Source organism: Heterocephalus glaber, unplaced genomic scaffold (assembly GCF_053883595.1).
Source record: "Heterocephalus glaber isolate CG9 unplaced genomic scaffold, H.glaber_assembly_v1.0 deba00001795, whole genome shotgun sequence".
Classification (NCBI taxonomy): Eukaryota; Metazoa; Chordata; class Mammalia; order Rodentia; family Bathyergidae; genus Heterocephalus; species Heterocephalus glaber.
In genome coordinates, this window is record NW_028258476.1 from 872855 (window position 1) to 889802 (window position 16948).

Below are 16948 nucleotides of genomic sequence, written 5' to 3' on the forward strand. Positions count from 1 at the left end.
CCCAGGCCTCCTCCCTGCTGCCCCTGGGCCTCGGAAGCTTTGGACTTTCGGTTGCCCCTCTTGGGCTGGAACGAGAGTTAGGGCCCTAAGGGGCTGTCTTGCTGGGAGGATGGCAGGCTGTCCTAAAGACCTTGTCTCAGGAAAGGGGAAAGAGATGCCAGTGCTGTGGGAGAGATTAGCTATGTTCTCAAGGCAGGGCCAAGATTTTTGCATGAATTATCTACTGCAATTCTCACAACTCTTGGATTTGTTTTTCATGCAGTACTAGGGATTGAACCCAGGGCCTTTGCCTTGACATACATGCCCAGCCCTTGTAAAAAATCTCTTGAAGCAGGGCTCAAACTTTCACTCCTAGGTTGAGTTTGAACTTTCGGTCCTCCTGCCTCAGCCTCCTGGATTAGAGGTGCTGGGATTAGAGGTGTGCACCACCACACCTGACTCACAGCAGCATTTTGAAGTAGGTGTGATTATTATTTCCATTCTACAGATGGAAAAAGCGAGGCCCAGAGAGGAGGAAAGACTGGCCAAGGTCACACAGTGGTGAGTGACCGAGCTCGCGCTGGATCTCGGTTGTGTCTGGGCTTGAACTCTTGATTGCTCTGACTAGGAAATAGTTCATTTGTTTTTATTAAATAAAGAACTTTCTCTTTTAGCCTTTTGGTGTTTCACTATGCAGATTGGATAGGCTGTTTCCCCAGCCCCACCTTGCTGTTGCCCTCAGTGCTGGGGCAGAGTGGGGCCACTGCACACGCCCCTGTCGTGCACATGCGCCTGAAGCTGCAGGGCGAAGGCCTTGAAGGCCCCGGGGGCCAAGAGCTGTGCGGGGTGTGACTGGGGAGAGGACAGAAGTCTCAGCCTGTGCCTCACCAAGGCTGTGTGGTCCCCGGCTGGTGTCTGCGGGCAGGGGCAGCAGTGTGGAGCTAACGTGACTTTACCAACCCAAGGGAGACTGCTGGTTTCCTGTGTGTGCAGATGCTCACAAAACCTATTTCTAGACTCTGCCTATTCATGTTCACGGATAAATGTTTCCTGGATTATTGACCTTCTCATTATTGTTTACAGGAGTTCTTGCTATATTAAGGAATCTAGTCCTCTGTGGGATCAGTTGTATTTGTCTATTTTATCGTTTTCTTTTGGCTCTTTTGGTAGTGTGGGTTGGTTTTCACCATGTAGAGTTTTTTTGTTGTTGTTGTTGTTGTTTTGGTACCAGGGATCAAACTCGGGTCCTTGTGCTTGCGCAGCAGGCAGCGAAACCACTGAGCTAAATCCCCGGCCCCTGCCATGTAGAGTTTTTAACTGTTGCTGCATATACAGCTTTGTGGTTTTGTGTCGTACTTAAGATCTTCCTCTTGCCAACATTATTTGAAGATTCTCCTCTTTCTTCTGGTGCTTTTAAGAGTTTAAATATTTGATTTCTTATGAATTTATCAAGGAGTTAGGTATAAAGTCTGGCCTCAACTTTTTTTTCTCTAGTTGTAACCTGACATTTCTTTACCATTTATTGAGCAATCTGCCTTTCTCTCACTGGTTTTTTTTGGCGGGGGATGTTTTGTATTTTGAGACAGGGTCTTGCTATTAGTTCAGGCTGGGCTTGAACTCGCTATGAGCTCAGGCTGGCCTCACACTTGGGATTCTCCTGTCTCAAGCTCCCAAGTGCTGAGATTATAAGTGTGTGCCACCACCAGCAGCTCCTTACTGATTTTAAAAATTACCTTTTAAATCTGAGTTCCTGTCTACTTGGGTTTACCCTGCCACTTGGCATGAGAAGCTAAAAGCACAAATCTTAGGCTCAGCTCCCTGGGTTTGAATCCAGGCTCATCCCTAATTAGCCTTATAGGCCCAGGCTCCTCTTACATCATGTAGACTTTCGGGAAGATTTAGCTAGATAATCCATGTAGCATACATGGAGTAATCCCTTTATGTGGTGAGCACTCAGACTAAGCTGCTTTTTAAAACTGTGGTGAAGTGTACATCAGAGGTTTGTCCTCTTAGGAACCCAGTCTGGTACTGCAGCCTGAGCTATTTTGTGGGTGGTCCTAGCACTATTTAGTTACTGTAGCTTTAGAATATGCTTTTAAGGGCTAATCTCCCTCTCATTTCTCTGCTTTTTTAGAATGTTCCTGGCTATCTGTGCTTGTTTACTTTTCTATTTGAACTTTAGAATCAACTTGCTTAGTTTACAAAAAGCCCTGTTGGTGTTTTTGTTCGTATAAAGTAAACTTTGAGGGTGAGTTGGGGGAGCATCGTCGAGCTCATGGCTCTGGGTCTCCCTGTCTGGGAACAGAACTTCGAGGCTTGATGGGGGTTCAGTTCTAAGGGAGACAAGCACCCAGGTCCCACTGAGGATGACGCCCCTCACACCCACAGCGGCTCTCCTCGGGACAGGAGCGAGCTGCACAGTGTGTGCCTGTGTGCGTGCACATGTGCACGAGTGTGTGCATGTATGGGTGTGCACACATGTGTGTGTGCAAGTGTGCATCAGCCTGTGGCATGTCTGGCAGGGCAGGAAGGCAGGGGTGGGACGCTGGGTGGGCGTACAGATGGCCCATGTGGGGCCCAGGAAGGGAGCGCTCCCCTCTGCAGCTGGGTGGGGAGCAGGAGGTGGGGCGGAGGGGCTCGGCCCACGTGGTTGGGGACGCAGTGGGGACACAGGTCAGGGTCCTTCCTCCTGCCACCTCCCACCTCCCAGGAGCACGTGAGCGCCCTGCCTGGGCAGGCTCTGAGGCCGCGCTCTCAGCAGGGAAGGCACCCTGCGTGCTGCTGAGGTGCTTCCTGTCCAGCCTCCCCTCCGCATCCTCTGGGCCAGGCCGGCGTCTGGGGAGAGGAGGGCGCTGCTGGCCCCTCCACCCTGCCTCAGTCTCTCTGCATCTTAGTCTGCTCCTGGGCAGGGCGGGGTGGGACGGCACACTGTGTGTCCAAAGCTCCTTTTCCCCAGCTTCTTTGTGATCCTGAGGGTTGAGTGGGTCAGAGCCCAGGGCAGTGGTGTTGTCTCCCTGGCGTCTGGAAGAGCGGCACCTCTCCTCTGAGGGCTGCTCCCCTGCGTGGCCCTGAGTCAGCACCCGGCCTCCTCAGCACGGCACGGGCCACGGGAGCCTCGCTGCAGCGTGCGCAGTCTGGGCTGTGGGCGGAGAGGGCCTGAGCCAAGGTAAACACCAACTCGCCAAACACAAGACAAACACGCACAGGTACCGATGTACCAGCAGGCTTGGGGGCGGGTCCCGCCTGCAGGAGCCCTTAATCGGAGAGTAGAGTTTGGACCAGGTCACCTGGCAGCTGCTTGGAGAAGGTGGCAGGGCCCCGCGCAGGGCCGGGGGGCCTGGGGCTGTTGCAGCCACAGCCTGGCTCTCCCCAAGTGTCACCTCTTGGTCTGGGGGGTCAGACGAGAGCCCGGGTGGGGGGTCCCCTAAGCTACCCCTGCTGCTGGTGTTGGGCACAGGGAGACGGCTCAGGGGTGACGCCCGGCTCTACAGAGGGCGTCGGGCTTTGGCAGGCTGTGGCAGGGCGGCCCCTCGCCCAGGCCCCAACCTCAGGGCCCCTTTGCCCAGGCCTCTGCGCATGTGAGCGAGGAGCAGGGAAGGGGCGAGCAGTCCAGAGGAGGTGGAGGGTGGTGACGGCCAGAGGGCGCTGGGCCAGGCCAGCCTCGAGCTCACTCCGTGCTAGCATGGGCGGCTCCTTCCTTTCTCTGGCCTCTGCAGCCTGGGCTGTGCAGCAGGGACAGGCAGGACCCTCCTTGGCAGGGCTGCTGTGGGCAGCAGAGAGGGCCTGGGGAGGTGCCAGGTGGGTGGGTGCTCCCGAGTGAGGGTTATGAGGGATACAGCAGGAGCCAGAGACATCTTTCTTTCTTTTGGTTTATTGAGGTCTCACTATGCAGCCCAGCTGGCCCCAAACTCAAGCGATCCCCCTGCCTCAGCCTCCCGAGTGCTGGGATTAAGGTGTGCTCCACCTGCCCGGCCAGAGGCTGGTTTTGGGGGAGGTGACAGAGAACACCAGGGACCTGGCCCAGCCCCTGGGACCAAGGTCTGTGTTTGTCCCCATCTGGATCTGAGCTCCCCACTTTCTCCACTGCCTCTAGACAGGCACTGCTTCCAGAGCGCCTGCCTCGCCTGCAGCCCAAGGAGCCGGAGCCATCGGGGCCCCATCCCACCCTGTGTCCCCGCTCAGAAAGGGGCAGTGGGGTTAGCAGGCCCACGCTAAGCCCATGTCCTCGGGGCAGGCCGGGCAGCCGGCTCCCGGCTTACATAAGTGGGGCCCGGAAGCCGAGCTTGTTTTTGCTGGCAAGAGCAGCACTGTGCTGCAAGAGGATTGAGAAATGTGTCTCTGCCTGCGTGTTTCCCTCTGGTCACTGGCATTTGCGACACGCGTGAAGAGGGGAAAAAGTAGAACAACTGAGGAGCTACTGGGGCTTCGGCACCCAAGCTCAGGTCCTAGCGGGGAAGAACCCACTTCCAGAGGCAACCCAGAAGTCAGCTGGGCTGTGCAGGCAGCGGGGCCTGGGCTGTGGGCTTGCTGGAGGGCTGAGAATTACCCTCCCCTGGGAGGAGCTGGCACAGCCCCTCCCCAGTCACCGGCGGTGAGACAAGAAGTCATGGAGTAGGAGACTCAGGACAGGGCTGCGGCGAGGGCTCAGGGGGCCGGGCAGCTGCTCAAGGGCAGACGCCAAGTTCCTTCGGCCCGGAGGCCACCTCGCCCAGCTCCAGGCCCTTCTCCCCGCGTCACTCCGCTTTAGCCTCTCTTCCTGCGGGGTCCTGGCAGACCCCAGGAAGCAGGGGACAGGGACGGGCGTGGAGGCGAGCCCCGGGGTGCAGAGGGCAGCGGGGCCACACAAGGCAGCTGCAGACAGGGGCGCCTGCACCTGAGGGGCTCTCTGGGCTGCTTGACTGGAGAAATCCACCCTCTCCCTGTGCTCCGAGCCCCTTTGCCCTAACCTGGACAGACCCCAGGGACCCAGCATGGTCACGGTAAGCATTCAAGAACGGGGCCGGGGATGTAGCTCCGTGGCACGGTGCCTGCCTCGCAAGCGCAAGGTCCTGAGTGCGATCCCCGGTACTGAAAAAAAAGAATTCAGGAATGTTTCACGTGGTGGAGAGCAGCGGCGGAGGCCCCCAGCTCGGGGCCAGTGCTGGCAGCACCAGCCGTCCGCCAGGCACTGGCCTCCTCCACCGTTCCCTGCCGTTATCACCTGGCTTCACCTCTGCAGAACTCCGTGGGGAGCTGGCAGCTGCCCTTGTTTAGGCCACTCTGAAACAAATGTCCCTGACCTGCAGAGAGGGCCGACAAGAGGGATACATTGTTGAAAAGGTGGCTGGGCGTGGTGGCCCAACCTGTAACCGCAGCACTCCACTCGGGAGGCTGACGCAGGAGGGTTCTGTGAGCTCAAGGCCAGCCTGGGCCACACAGTGAGACCGTGTCTCCACAAAAGAAAATCATCATAAAAGGAAGGGGCATCTGGAGATCCTGAGTCTTCTTGATTCCCACCCAGGGCTGTAGGGGACAGGGGAAGGGGACGTTACCAGAACCTCTGCAGTGAGTCCTGGCCTCCTGCGAGCCACGGCAGCACACGGCGAATGACAGGAAAGGTAGAAAAATGAGACCGAGAAGAAGCTGAGCTTTGGGTCTGATCAGTGCTGCTCTGGGCAGCAAAGACAAAAGCCCCCAGCTTACCACACCTTTTATTCAGTACATCGGGAGAAACAAATGTAACAGATGACCTGCAGAGAGTTCAATAGTTCACATTGGGATAAACAAGGTGTAACAGAAGGCTTGCAGAGAGTTCAGTACATCTCCGGCAAACAAGATGTTAATCAGTCCAAGAACAACGAGGAACTGAGCAGATGTTTGTTCTCCCAGGATGTTTCTTGTCCTGGAGAATCACAGCATCACTGGATCCCTGAAGTCTCAGTTGTGACCGGAGGCCAAACTGGAGTTATTCTGTAGCTGGGCTGTAGGCAAGAGAACTAGGCTGACCAAATGATTTATCCCTAGAGTTATGTAGCATTGCTCCCAACACAGGGCGATGCCAGGGGCAAGGAGGTGGGGCCTTTCTCCTAGTGGCCTGGGGAGAGAGCAGGCTGGAGAGGGGAAGGCTTGTCCCTGGGACTGAGAGCAGCAGAGGAGGCGTCACAGCCCCAGGGCGGGGTCCCCAGGGCACCCCCACCCCAGACGCACTTGAGTCCGCCCTGGGGCTTCGGGGTTCGGGGACACTGACTGATCCGGAGGGGCCCAGCCACCCTGCGCCTGGGCTCAGGTGATTAATCAGGGCACCTCTTAAGGGAGTAGCCCTGCGTCAGGAGGTGCACAATTGTCCTGTGGGCCTGGACGCGTCACCACTGCTGCCCGGGCCCTGCCACCTGGATGGAGGGGCCAGGCTGACTGCAGGCCCCAGCCGCCCACGCCTGCCCTCTGGCACCTGTCACCCAAATTGCTGGCGCAGGAAGCTTGGCTTTGTACCTTGGACCATGTCCGGCTTGAGACATGTTTTGTTTTGAGACAGGTCTCACTGAGTGGCCCAGGCTGGCCTCAGACTCTCTGTGAACCTCCTGCCTCAGCCTCCCTAGTGCTGGGATTACATGTGCTTGCCACAGACTTAAATATACTTTCTTTTTTCAATTTCCATCATAAGCATAATACAATTGACCTGCAGAAAACTTAAAAATTACAGGCAAGCTGTGGAAAGCGCCGTGGCTTGCATCTGTGGTCCCAGTTACTTGGGAGCTGAGTCAGGGGACCAGTAGTTCAGGACCAGCCTGGGCAACATAAGGAGGTGGCTGGTCTCGAGGAAAAGGAAGGGAAGAACAGAGATCAGCTGCAGCCCCACCTGAGAGGCGCACAGGGCCTTGGGGGCAGCCCTGTGCCCACTGCCTCCTCTCAGGCCCCCCTGGCTTGAGCTGATTTCTCAAGGTCTCTCTCTGAGATTTGTGATGCTTCTACTTCCGGTGCTTTTGAAGTTAAGGCAGCATTGTTTACCGGTTCCAGAAGAAATGTTTTGAAGTAGGCCATGAGGGCTGATGCTTGCCAATGGGTGGTGTGTAATTAATCACTCCCTACTAGAAAAAAAAATCAGTGACTCAGTTTGAAAGATTGGAGAACCATTGCTCACATTCCTCAGCAGAGGAAGTGGCCATTAGGCTGCTCCCTGGAGCCCTGCTTCTATGGAAGAGGAAAGTCTCCTCCTTGGGGTCTCTGGGGTGCCCCATAAGCTGGCCATTGTCCGAGAGGGCAGTGCAAACAGGCCTGCTACTGTCCCTCGGGCACGGCGTGCTCGGGCTTGCATCCAGCTGGCAGTGTCCCCGGGCAAAGGCAGGAGAGGACGGAGCTCCCTGGGGCTACAGACCCTCCCTACTCCTCCAGAGTCACCTGTGAACCTTGGCTTCTCCGGCCCAGGGCAGGGCCCTGTGGCCACTGTGTGCCCTGGACTGATGTCTGGGAGACCCTGTCCTGGCCGCCTCTTCGGTGCCCGTGATTAACCGAGCGCACATTCCACACCTCCTTCACTGTCTGGCCTCTGGGCAGGGTGGGGTGGACACCTGGTGGAAAGATCACTCAATGGCCGGGACACTTGCGAGAATGTTTCATAGGCGACTTTGTCATGTCACAGGTACAGAAACTAGATGGCACCATCAGTTCCTGGTGTGGCCTCCTGGTTCCATGAAGAGATAAGAAACTGGGGCCGGCACAATATGGCAGGATTTGTCAGGGAAGGAACAGGGTCTCTGCTGAGTTGCCCAGGCTGACCTTGAACTTGTGGTCCTCCTGCCTCAGCCTCCTGAGTAGCTGGGACTATAGGCTTGTGCCACCGCACACAGCTAAATTTTTTTTCCATAAGTAGGAGTACACTTTCAGGTACATATATGTGGGGTTTTGGGGGTGTTTTTTTGGTACCAAGGATCGAACTTGGGACCTTGCACTTGCAAGGCAGGTGGCGGCACCACTGAACTACATCCTGGCCCTATGTGGTTTTTATCATTATTAAACACCTTGCACTGCGCATGTGTTTTCTCCCTCCTGCCTGCCCTTTAGCTTTTACTCTTTGGGCAGTGTCTCCAGTCTCTAAAGTTTGTCATCTGTGCATGAACCAGACGTCTGTGCTAGGCTGGTGCTTACAGCTGATGTAGCGATAGAAGGGTTGGAGGTCATCTACACTCAACCCCCACAGACAAGCAGGACGGGCTGGGTGGGCAGCTGCTGCGTCTGTCAGATGTTCTGGGACTCACACGTCAGATGGGGTTCAGTTCTGCAGCAGAGGGACACATGCTGAGACCAGCACTGCACTCTTTTGGAGGCTCCAGGGCAAGTGCACCCCAAGTCAGTAGCCACACTCTTTGATGTGGCAAAGCCCTGCGAGTCACAGTGGAATATTAGAGAGCATTGAAAATGGGTGAACTACAGCTGCACGTAAATGAACTGTAGAAACATACCAACGAGGGCTGGGGATTTAGCTCAGTGGTTCCGCTGCCTGCCTTGCAAGCGCCAGGACCTGAGTTCGATCCCAGGTATCAAAAAAAAAAAAGAAACATACCAATGAAAAACCCATGCCCCCGAAAGACTACATACAAACCATTTACATCAAGCAAAGTTAAGACAAATGTAGGGACCCATGGTTAGTAAACTTATTTTTTTGTTTGTTTGTTTGTTTTTGGTACTTGGGATCGAACTTAGGACTTCTGCTTGGGAGGCAGACGGTGGAACCACTGAGCTAAATCCCTGGCCCAAACCCAGGGGTTTCTGAACTACTTCTCCAGCCCTTTTAAATTTTTCTTTTTTTCGGGGCCAGGGATTTAGCTCAGTGGTTCCGCCGCCTGCCTTGCAAACAGAAGGATCTGAGTTCGATCCCTGGTACCAAAAAAAAATTTTCTTTTTTTCAAGACAAGGGCTCACCAAGTGGCCCAGGCTAGCCTTGAATTTGCAACCTCCTCCCTCAGCCTCCACAGTAGCTGGAATTACAGACGTCTTCCACCGTGCCTGGCTGTGACGGTGCTGGTTTTTAGGCTGGGGGGTCCTGGGTGTTCTGTGGGACATAATTCTTCCGCACGTGGCATCCTGATGCACAGGTGTCCGATACCATGCAAAACATGTGAGAAACGGTGCAGTGCTAGAAACGCAGAGTCCAAGTTCCCGCGTGAACACCACTGTAGCAGCGGCTTCTTGCGACTCCTTGGAGCCCTCCGGGGACGGGAGCCCCCGCTCTGCCCCAGTGGGCGGGAAGCGGCTCCACTGCCCCACAGCACGTGCGCAGCGGCCGCGTTAGAGCTTCTGCACGGGCCGGGCTCCCGACGCCACGTTGTGTTCCTTGCTCCTGCGGCTGGCGAGGGCCGGCTGAATGCGGACAGGAGGGGCCGGGAGCCTCTGGACTTGGCTGGTGCTCGGCAACCACGCGCAGGGCTCTGGTGGGGAAGAGGGGAAACCTGCAGGCCCGCAGTTGCCAGGGCGGAGAGGCGGCCAAGCCGCAGTCCTGCAGGGTCGCCGCTGCTCGTGATCGGTGCGTTGGGTTCGGGACCCAGGGCGCTTGCGTGAACTGGCCGTGTTCCCTGCCCCATCCTTCACTGGCGATGGGCTAATAAATTAGTCCAGGGTAGCTGGGCTGTCGTTAGAGTCTGTGAATCTGTAACCTGTACTTACACCCGTACTAAACATATATTTATTCCTTTCATCTTTCATCTCCTTTCCTTGAGCACACAGAGTCTGTTTTCAGAGCGATGAGGACTGCGTTGCTCTCAGTTTTACTCTCCAAGTTGGTCCTGTGGAGTGGCGGATGCCCAGGTGCAGGTGCTGCGGCCGAGCAGCTCGCAGCCTGATTCCTTCGCAGGTGTGCGGCTGTCTTACTGGTGACCTCGCAAGGCTCCTGCTGCTTCTGTACCTCGGCTGCGGTCTGGAAACGGGTCCATAAAGTCCCGTGGTGCCGAGGCTTCCTGAGTGCTTGTGGACGCTGGACGCCCGGCACTCATTCCTGGGTCCGTTTACTTGTTCGCTCACACGCTCTGCGCTTGTCCGCCGCTCAGGGCTTCCCTGTCACGCGCCAGGCCGCTGCAGGCCCCTGACGGACGGGGAGGCAGCCCGGAGCGGAGCCTCAGCCAGCTGGGGCCCAGGGAGGCCTGGGGGAGGGCTGACAGCCGCAGTAGGGCCGAGGTGGGGCGTGGGGAGAGGCCGCCTTGGCGGGCGGGCGCGGGAGGCCCTGGGCCGGCTCGCGGACTCCCTCCCTCGGCAGTCGCAGACCCCGACCCGGAGGCTCCCGAAGGCGCTGCCCCAGCCCGGGCAGAGCGGCCGTGCTGGGCTGTGCGGCCGGCAGAGGGGTGCGGGACTGAGGACTCTGCCTCCCCGGTCTCGGTCAGCAGCCCGGCCCTCAGGCTGCAAGGGACTTTAGTGCCGCCCCCCTCCCTCAGCCCTGATGCGAAGAGAGGCCCAGACCAGCCTGCCGGGGGCCAACGTCTCCCTGCCCTGCCCTGCGGCGGACCTGAGGGAAGACAACTCTGTCTACTGGGTGGTCTCCGACGCGCACGCGAGGCTGGCCGGCGTGGGACGCAGGCTGCTGCTGACGTCGGTACAGCCCAGTGACTCTGGCAACTACTCGTGCTACGCGGACGGACGCCTGGCCGGGACGGTGCGTCTGCTGGTGGAAGGTGAGATGCCCAGGGCGGGGGCCAGTGGGGTCTGGGGCCTTCCTGCCCCGCGGAGAGTGCTGCTCTGGCCTTGTGGGGCTCTGGGGCCAGGCAGAGGTGCGAATCCTGTTCTTTCACATCAGCAAAAATTCCCTGCCTCTCAGGTTCCTCCAGCGAAATAAAGTTGATTTTCTCACCTAAGAGCTTGGCAAAGTGGTGTGTGTGCGCGCATGTGTGTGTGCGCGCGTGCGCGTGTGACACTGGGGACTACCCAGGGCTTTGGCACTGAGCCACACCCCAGCCTTGTTTTAGTGTGTGTTTTGAGACAGGGTCTCAATAAGTTGCCCAGGCTGGGCTTGAACCTGTGACTCTCCTCCAGCCTCCCCGTGCAGGGATCACAGGTGTGCATCCCCACAGCCTGCTGGGCAGTGTCGTTGTTATTGTGTTCGCATCAGTCACTTTCATGGGTGAGGAAGCTGGAGTGCCCAAAGCCCCCAGTCTGGTCGGCGACTCCAGGGTCTTCCCTCCTGGGCCGCCATCTCCTCTGCAGACAGAGGCCTGACGGGTGCTGCCCCTCCCTCTGGGCTACGCTCCCAGGCCAGGCCTGAGTGGGGAGAGTCTGGCCGGCAGTTCCTGGGGCAGGCTCTGCCCTGGGGAGGCTGCGGGCCCTCAGCCTGTGCCTGTGCTTCCAGCCCCCCCGGAGCAGCCACAGCTCTCCTGCTGGCGCAGGAGCCTCCTGGGCAGTGTTGTCTGCGAGTGGAGCCCTCGGAATGCCCCATCCCTGACGACCAAGGCGGAGCTGTGGGTGAGGAAGCTGTAAGTGGCCGGGGCGGGCCCGGTTTCCGCCCCTCCGTCCTCCTGGAGCTCCCCGGGGCTGTGGCAGGTTCCCAGAGGGCCTGGTAGCTGGACCAGCGGGGTCCACTGTTTCCTGGGCTGGAGGGAAGGGGAGAGGGCTCTGCTCCCGCATGTCACAGTGCTGGGCAAGGCAGGGGCTGTGTCTTCCTCACGGGGTACACAGGTGCCAAACAGGTTCAACACCCAGATTAATTTAAGGTCACTAGCTAGTAAGTGGCTCGCTGGGACTCCAAGTCCAGTTGCCCCATTCCCTGTAAAGTCTAAAGGTTTTGAGTGTTGCCCTGAAGGAACTGCAAACGGCCCCAGGAGGGGAAGCCGGCCTACCATCGTGCTTTTTCCATCACAAAGGCAGGTGGCCAGAGATGGTAGGAGGGGGAGCTGCAGCCCAGCGAGGGGCTGGAGTCAGGAGGTCTGGGGACCTGGGAGGGGACCGCCAGAGGGAGAGGAAGTGGACAGTGCTTGAGCAGAGCAAAGCCACCTCAGCTTGGTTTTGGTGGTACTGGGGCCTAAATGGAGAACATTCTCACAGAGCGGTGTCCCTAGCCTCTTTTTATTTTGAGACAGAGTCTGGTTAAATCACTAAGTTGCCCATGCTGGGCTTGACTTTTTTATCCTCCTGCCTCAGCCCCGAAGAGTGCTGGGACTACAGGTGAGTGGCTGCCCACATCCCTGAGCCACAGTCACCCAGTCGAGGAGTCACCACTGAGTCCCCCGCCCATTGTCAGGGGCCAGTAGCTCCCCAGCCACACTCAAGGTTTCCCTTTGGGCTTTCAGTCACCGCCATCCACAGCCGTCTGAAAATGCTAAGAGAAAAACTCCAGAAATAAGCAATCCTGAGTTGTCAATAAGGCATGTGGGGTCGCTTGATGAAATCTTGAGCCAAGGCATCCGTCTGCACCCTGAGCACTTGGTAGTCTCCAGTCTCAGTGTCTGTTCCACAGAGCCTTCTTTACATACTGATGGGCCCAATGCCCCTGGAGGAACTGGGAAGGGCAGATGAGCTCTGGCCCTGGATAGCCAGGTGGCTGCACGAGGAGGACAAACATGGCGCAGGGGACGCAGTCTCTTCAGATAAGGGAGGTAGTGGTTAGAAGCCAGCGGTGTCTGAGGATGGTTTGCCTCTTGCTGCGTCTGCAGAGCATGCTAGGAGCCATGTTCATGTTCCAGCCCCACGCAGTGTGGACGATCTGGTTGCAGATAGTCAGGCCGCCATCAGGGCTGCCGCACAAACCTCGGAGCGGAGCCAGCCAGAGCCCAGCCCAGAGCTGGCTTCCGCCTCCCGCAGTGGCTGGCAGCACCGCTGGGCCGGGACTTCCTCACTGGGCACCTTCACCCAGAATACACAGCACAGCGGTGGCTCAGCTGCCAGCCGCCTCTGCTCGGCCCTGGGAGTGCCTGCCCTGCGTCTGTACCCACCCGGAGGCTCCCTTGCTCCTGCCCAGCCTCCGGAGAGCTCAGCTTCTGCCCCGGGCAGCCTGGAAACCAGCAGCCTGGTCCCTTCTCAGCCTGGGTGGTGGAGGGTAGAGGAAGGAGCAGGGCTGGGCCCGCTTCCCAGAAGGAGTTTGTCCCTGTGAGCCAGAGCCCGTGTGTGGTGGCACACCTCTCATCCCAGCACTCCAGGAGGATTTCCAGCTGGAGCCCAGCCTGGGCAACTTAGCAAGACTGTATCAGAATGAAAAGTAGAAAAGGGGCGGGGGATATGGCTCGGTGTGAAGGCCCTGGGTTTAAGCCCCACTACCACCAAAAGACAAAACAAAAACTCCCTGAGCCAGAGGCTGGGGACTCTGCTGCCAGGGACAGGGCAGGTGGCTGCTGAGCCTAACACGCCTGCACGGTGACGTCTCACTCACTGAATGTCCTGGGTCTCCAGAATTCTTTCCGAGACTCACCATCAGCACCCCAGCACTTCCCTCTGCACCCCTATCTTTAGGCCCCCAAACATTGGAGCCTAAATGAGGCAGGGGCCTCTGCTCCTGCACGCAGCGCTGTGCCAGTGCTGTGCTGGATGTTTGAGACAGAGTCTCCCTATGTAGCCCAGGCTGGGCTGGAACTTGTGATCCTCCTGCCTCAGCCTCCCAGAGTGCTGGAATATTTGTGTTTTCAACGAGGGCACAGAGTCCGAGAGGTGGGGTAATTTACTCTAAGTCATGAAAGCTGCTAAGAGCTGGTAGTGTGGAGCTGGGATGGAGCCTTGGGATTGGACTTCCCAGCAGAGCTAATCGCGGCCGCTGGGCTCCCTGCCCTCGGGGAGCAGGGCAGATACTGAGGGGCAGCCCTCCCCGGTCTGTGTCCGCAGCCAGACCCACCCCATGGAGGAGTCCCAGGAGCCGTGCCTGTACTCCCGGGAGTCCCGGAAGTTCTTCTGCCAGTTTCCAGTTCCGGAGGGGGACACCTCTATCCGTATGGTGTCGGTGTGCGTGGCCAACAGTGCAGGGAGCAGCGTCAGCAGCAAGGAGACGGTGCAGGTCCACAAGATCTGTGAGTGCGACGGCTTCCACGTGGTGTCCCTCGAGGGCCGGGCGGGCGGCCGAGGAGCTGGGGCCGGCTGGGTCCGCCTGCTCGAGGGGCTGCGCTGGGGTGGAGCCGCCTCCCGCGCCCTGAGGAGCCCGCTCCGCCCCCCAGTGAAGCCCGACCCGCCTGTCGGCGTCACCGTCGCCGCTGTGGCCGGACATCCCCGGTGGCTCAACGTCACCTGGAAGGACCCCAGCTCCTGGGACTCAGACTTCTACCGGCTGCACTTTGAGCTCCGATACCGGGCCGAGCAGTCCGGGGCCTTCACAAGCTGGAGGGTGAGTGCGTCTCCTGGGTCGGGGAGCCCCTCGGGGTGCGCGGTCTTCTCGGGGTGTGGGGCCTGGGCGGCTCCTCTGCGGGCCGCGGCGCCGGGCCGGCCTCCTCTCACGGGTGAGGGGCGGGGCCTCGCGGGCGGCCGGCGACCCCCAGCCCCGCGCCTCCTCGTCCTCAGATCCAGACCCAGGACCCCACGCACCAGTGCATCATCCCCGACGCCCTGCGTGGCCACTGGCACGTAGTGCAGCTCCGGGCCCGGGAGGAGTTCGGGATCGGCTCCTGGAGCGAGTGGAGCCCCGAGGCCAGAGGGGCCCCCTGGACAGGTACTTGGGTGGTGCGGAGGGAGCCCGGGCAGCCTGGGGTTACGGGACAGTCGCCCCAGCAGCAGGCACGGACCGCTGGAGCTCCCCGAAGTCAGTCAGGGAGGGCTGGGCTGTGGGCCTCGCGCATGCGCGGCCTGTGCGTCTGCTGGGCCAGAAGGGGCCTCAGGAGGGGCGGGGCCTCAGGAGGGGCGGGGCCTCAGGGGGCGGGGCCTCGAGGTCTCTGCATCGTCGTCTTCTGCAGCCACCGGATGCCTAGCTCTGACAGGCGACAAAGACGCTTACCACTGCGTGGGGGATTGATAAAGTTAATGTGTTTGTGATAAAACAAATTCCAGAAAAATACGAAGAAGTAGTTATTGTCACCAGTATTTTTACCACCTACGGAAAGCCAGTGGGAACATTTTAGTATACTTCTTTTTCTCTAGGTACATTTCTATGTATTATATTGTAAGCATTCTCCATGTTATCAGATTTTTTTGGAAATGTATTATTTAGCAACTGCATGAGTAAATTATTTTTAACCCTTAGGAATTTTTTTTTTAATAACTGATTTGTGTGTGTGTAACTGAAAGTTGAACCCAGGGCCTTTGCAGTCAGCTACATTCCCAGCCTTTTTTTAATTGTTCATTTTGAGACAGGGTCTCACCTAATCGGTAAGTTGCCGAGGCTGGGTTTGAACCTGTGATCCTCCAGCTTCAGCCTCCTGCAGTGCTGGGATTATAGATGTGTCCCCACTACCCCACCGAGCTGACTTTAAAAATGTTTGCCAAATCACTGTGCACCCATGCTAAGAGGGGCAGGAGGACGTGTGCTGCCCCAGCCTTCCCGTTTCCCGCCTGCTCCATTCTTTCTGTTCTCCACTGGGTCTTCCTCATGGCAAACCTGCGCGGTAGCCTTTTCTTTTTCTCCTGATAAATCTGCTTGAGACAGTGTCTCCTACACTCTGCTATGAAGGATCAGGGCTTAGCAGACTGGGATTCAGGAAGCTCCCTGACACCCCCAGATGGCTTCCTAGCCCCTCCTTGAAGCCTCTAGAGTCACAGACCCCTCCCCTCCCCAGAGCCACGGTGGGTTCCTGGCATTCATTTGCACCTGCCTCACTTTGCGCTTGAATGTCTCCAGCCCTGCCTCAGAGTTGAACTAAATCAGTCTTTAATACTTGGCAGTTAAAAAGAGTAAGGCTGTATTCCCTGGCCGCATGCATGTCTGTAAAAAGGAGAGGAGAGAGGCTGCCAGCTGCTGGCCCCAGGCCTGTCCTCCACTTTCTCCAGCCCGGGCCCCAGGAGGACACAGGCTTGGTGTGAGGCTGCACTTGCCCGTGTTGTGCTAGAGCCCCAAGGCCCTGTGCGCTGCAGTGTAGGCTCCTTGTCTCCTTCCCTGGGGAGAGCCTGGGGCGGGGTGGGGCCAGGCTCAGGGCTCCAAGGCTGTCCCTTTCTTAGAAGCTCACTTCCTGCCACCACCTGGACAGGAAGGAGGGCCTGACTACAGGTAGCTGTTACCCACTGTGGCTGTCTTTGAGTTGCATACACTGCTCCTCTGAGCTGAGCGTCAGCGCAGCCTTTGCAAGGGATGTAAGCTGGTCAGAGCCTTTGCTGAGGAACTGTTCCCACATGGGCCAGCACCTGCTTTCCCCTACATCCTGATCCCTTAGTTTAGGCAGCCACTAGCAGCCTTACAGAATCCCATTTTGTTAGAAAGTTCTTCCTTTTAAAAATGTTTAATTGCCGGGCATGGTGGTGCTCGCCTCTAATCCCAGTATTTGGGAGGCTGAGGCAGGAGGATCACAGCAAGTTCCGGGCCAGCCTGGGCTGCTTAGTGAGTTCAAGGCCGGCCTGTCTCAACCCCTCCCCCATTTAAAAAGATTGTGGTAAAATGCATATAACATAAAATTCACTATTTTCACATTTTTTGTGATACAGTTCTGTCATTAAGTACTGTACATTCACATTGCTGCTTGGCACCGCCTGTCCATCTGCAGGACTTTATGTCTTGTGAAGCGGAAACTGCGTTCTTTAAATAGCAGTTCCCCTTCACGCATCCCTGCCCGGGGACCCCCTCGCCTCTGCCTCTGTGTGCGTGATCTAGGGTGCTGCAGGTGTCTGGCTTAGTCCGGTTACGTCTGCCTTCAAGGCTCATTTGCGCCTGGTATTTGTCAACTTCCTCCCTTTTAAAGGTTGGTGAATATTCTGTTGTATGAAAGAACTGTTTCATTTACCCATTCCTGTCAGCGGAAACCTGGATTGCTTCCGCCTTTCGATATTATAAAGACGCTGCTATGGACATGGGTGTACAAATACATATCTGAGTCCTTGCTTTCGGTTCTTTTGTTTATATGCCAGAAGTGGAGTTGGTCCATCACATACTTCTATTTTTAATTTTTTGAGGAACTGC

General features: G+C 57.5%; 1 protein-coding gene across 6 annotated transcripts in view; it reads left to right on the plus strand.

Annotated features, from left to right (window-relative positions):
• The window catches only part of Il6r (interleukin 6 receptor), a 39102-nt gene that overhangs the window by 5220 nt on the left and 16934 nt on the right, over nt 1–16948 (plus strand). For 2 of the 6 annotated variants that reach the window (XM_021249305.2, XM_013067952.3), the window contains exons 2-6: nt 10377–10613; nt 11285–11408; nt 13744–13925; nt 14070–14236; nt 14410–14557. In XM_021249305.2, coding sequence (XP_021104964.2) covers nt 10377–10613; nt 11285–11408; nt 13744–13925; nt 14070–14236; nt 14410–14557 — 858 coding nt within the window. Of the gene's footprint in view, nt 1–2600; nt 4959–9675; nt 9803–9830; nt 9948–10376; nt 10614–11284; nt 11409–13743; nt 13926–14069; nt 14237–14409; nt 14558–16948 lie in introns of those variants that run through there. The other 4 variants (XM_021249307.2, XM_087203529.1, XM_087203528.1 and 1 more) reach the window with 4 other exon arrangements.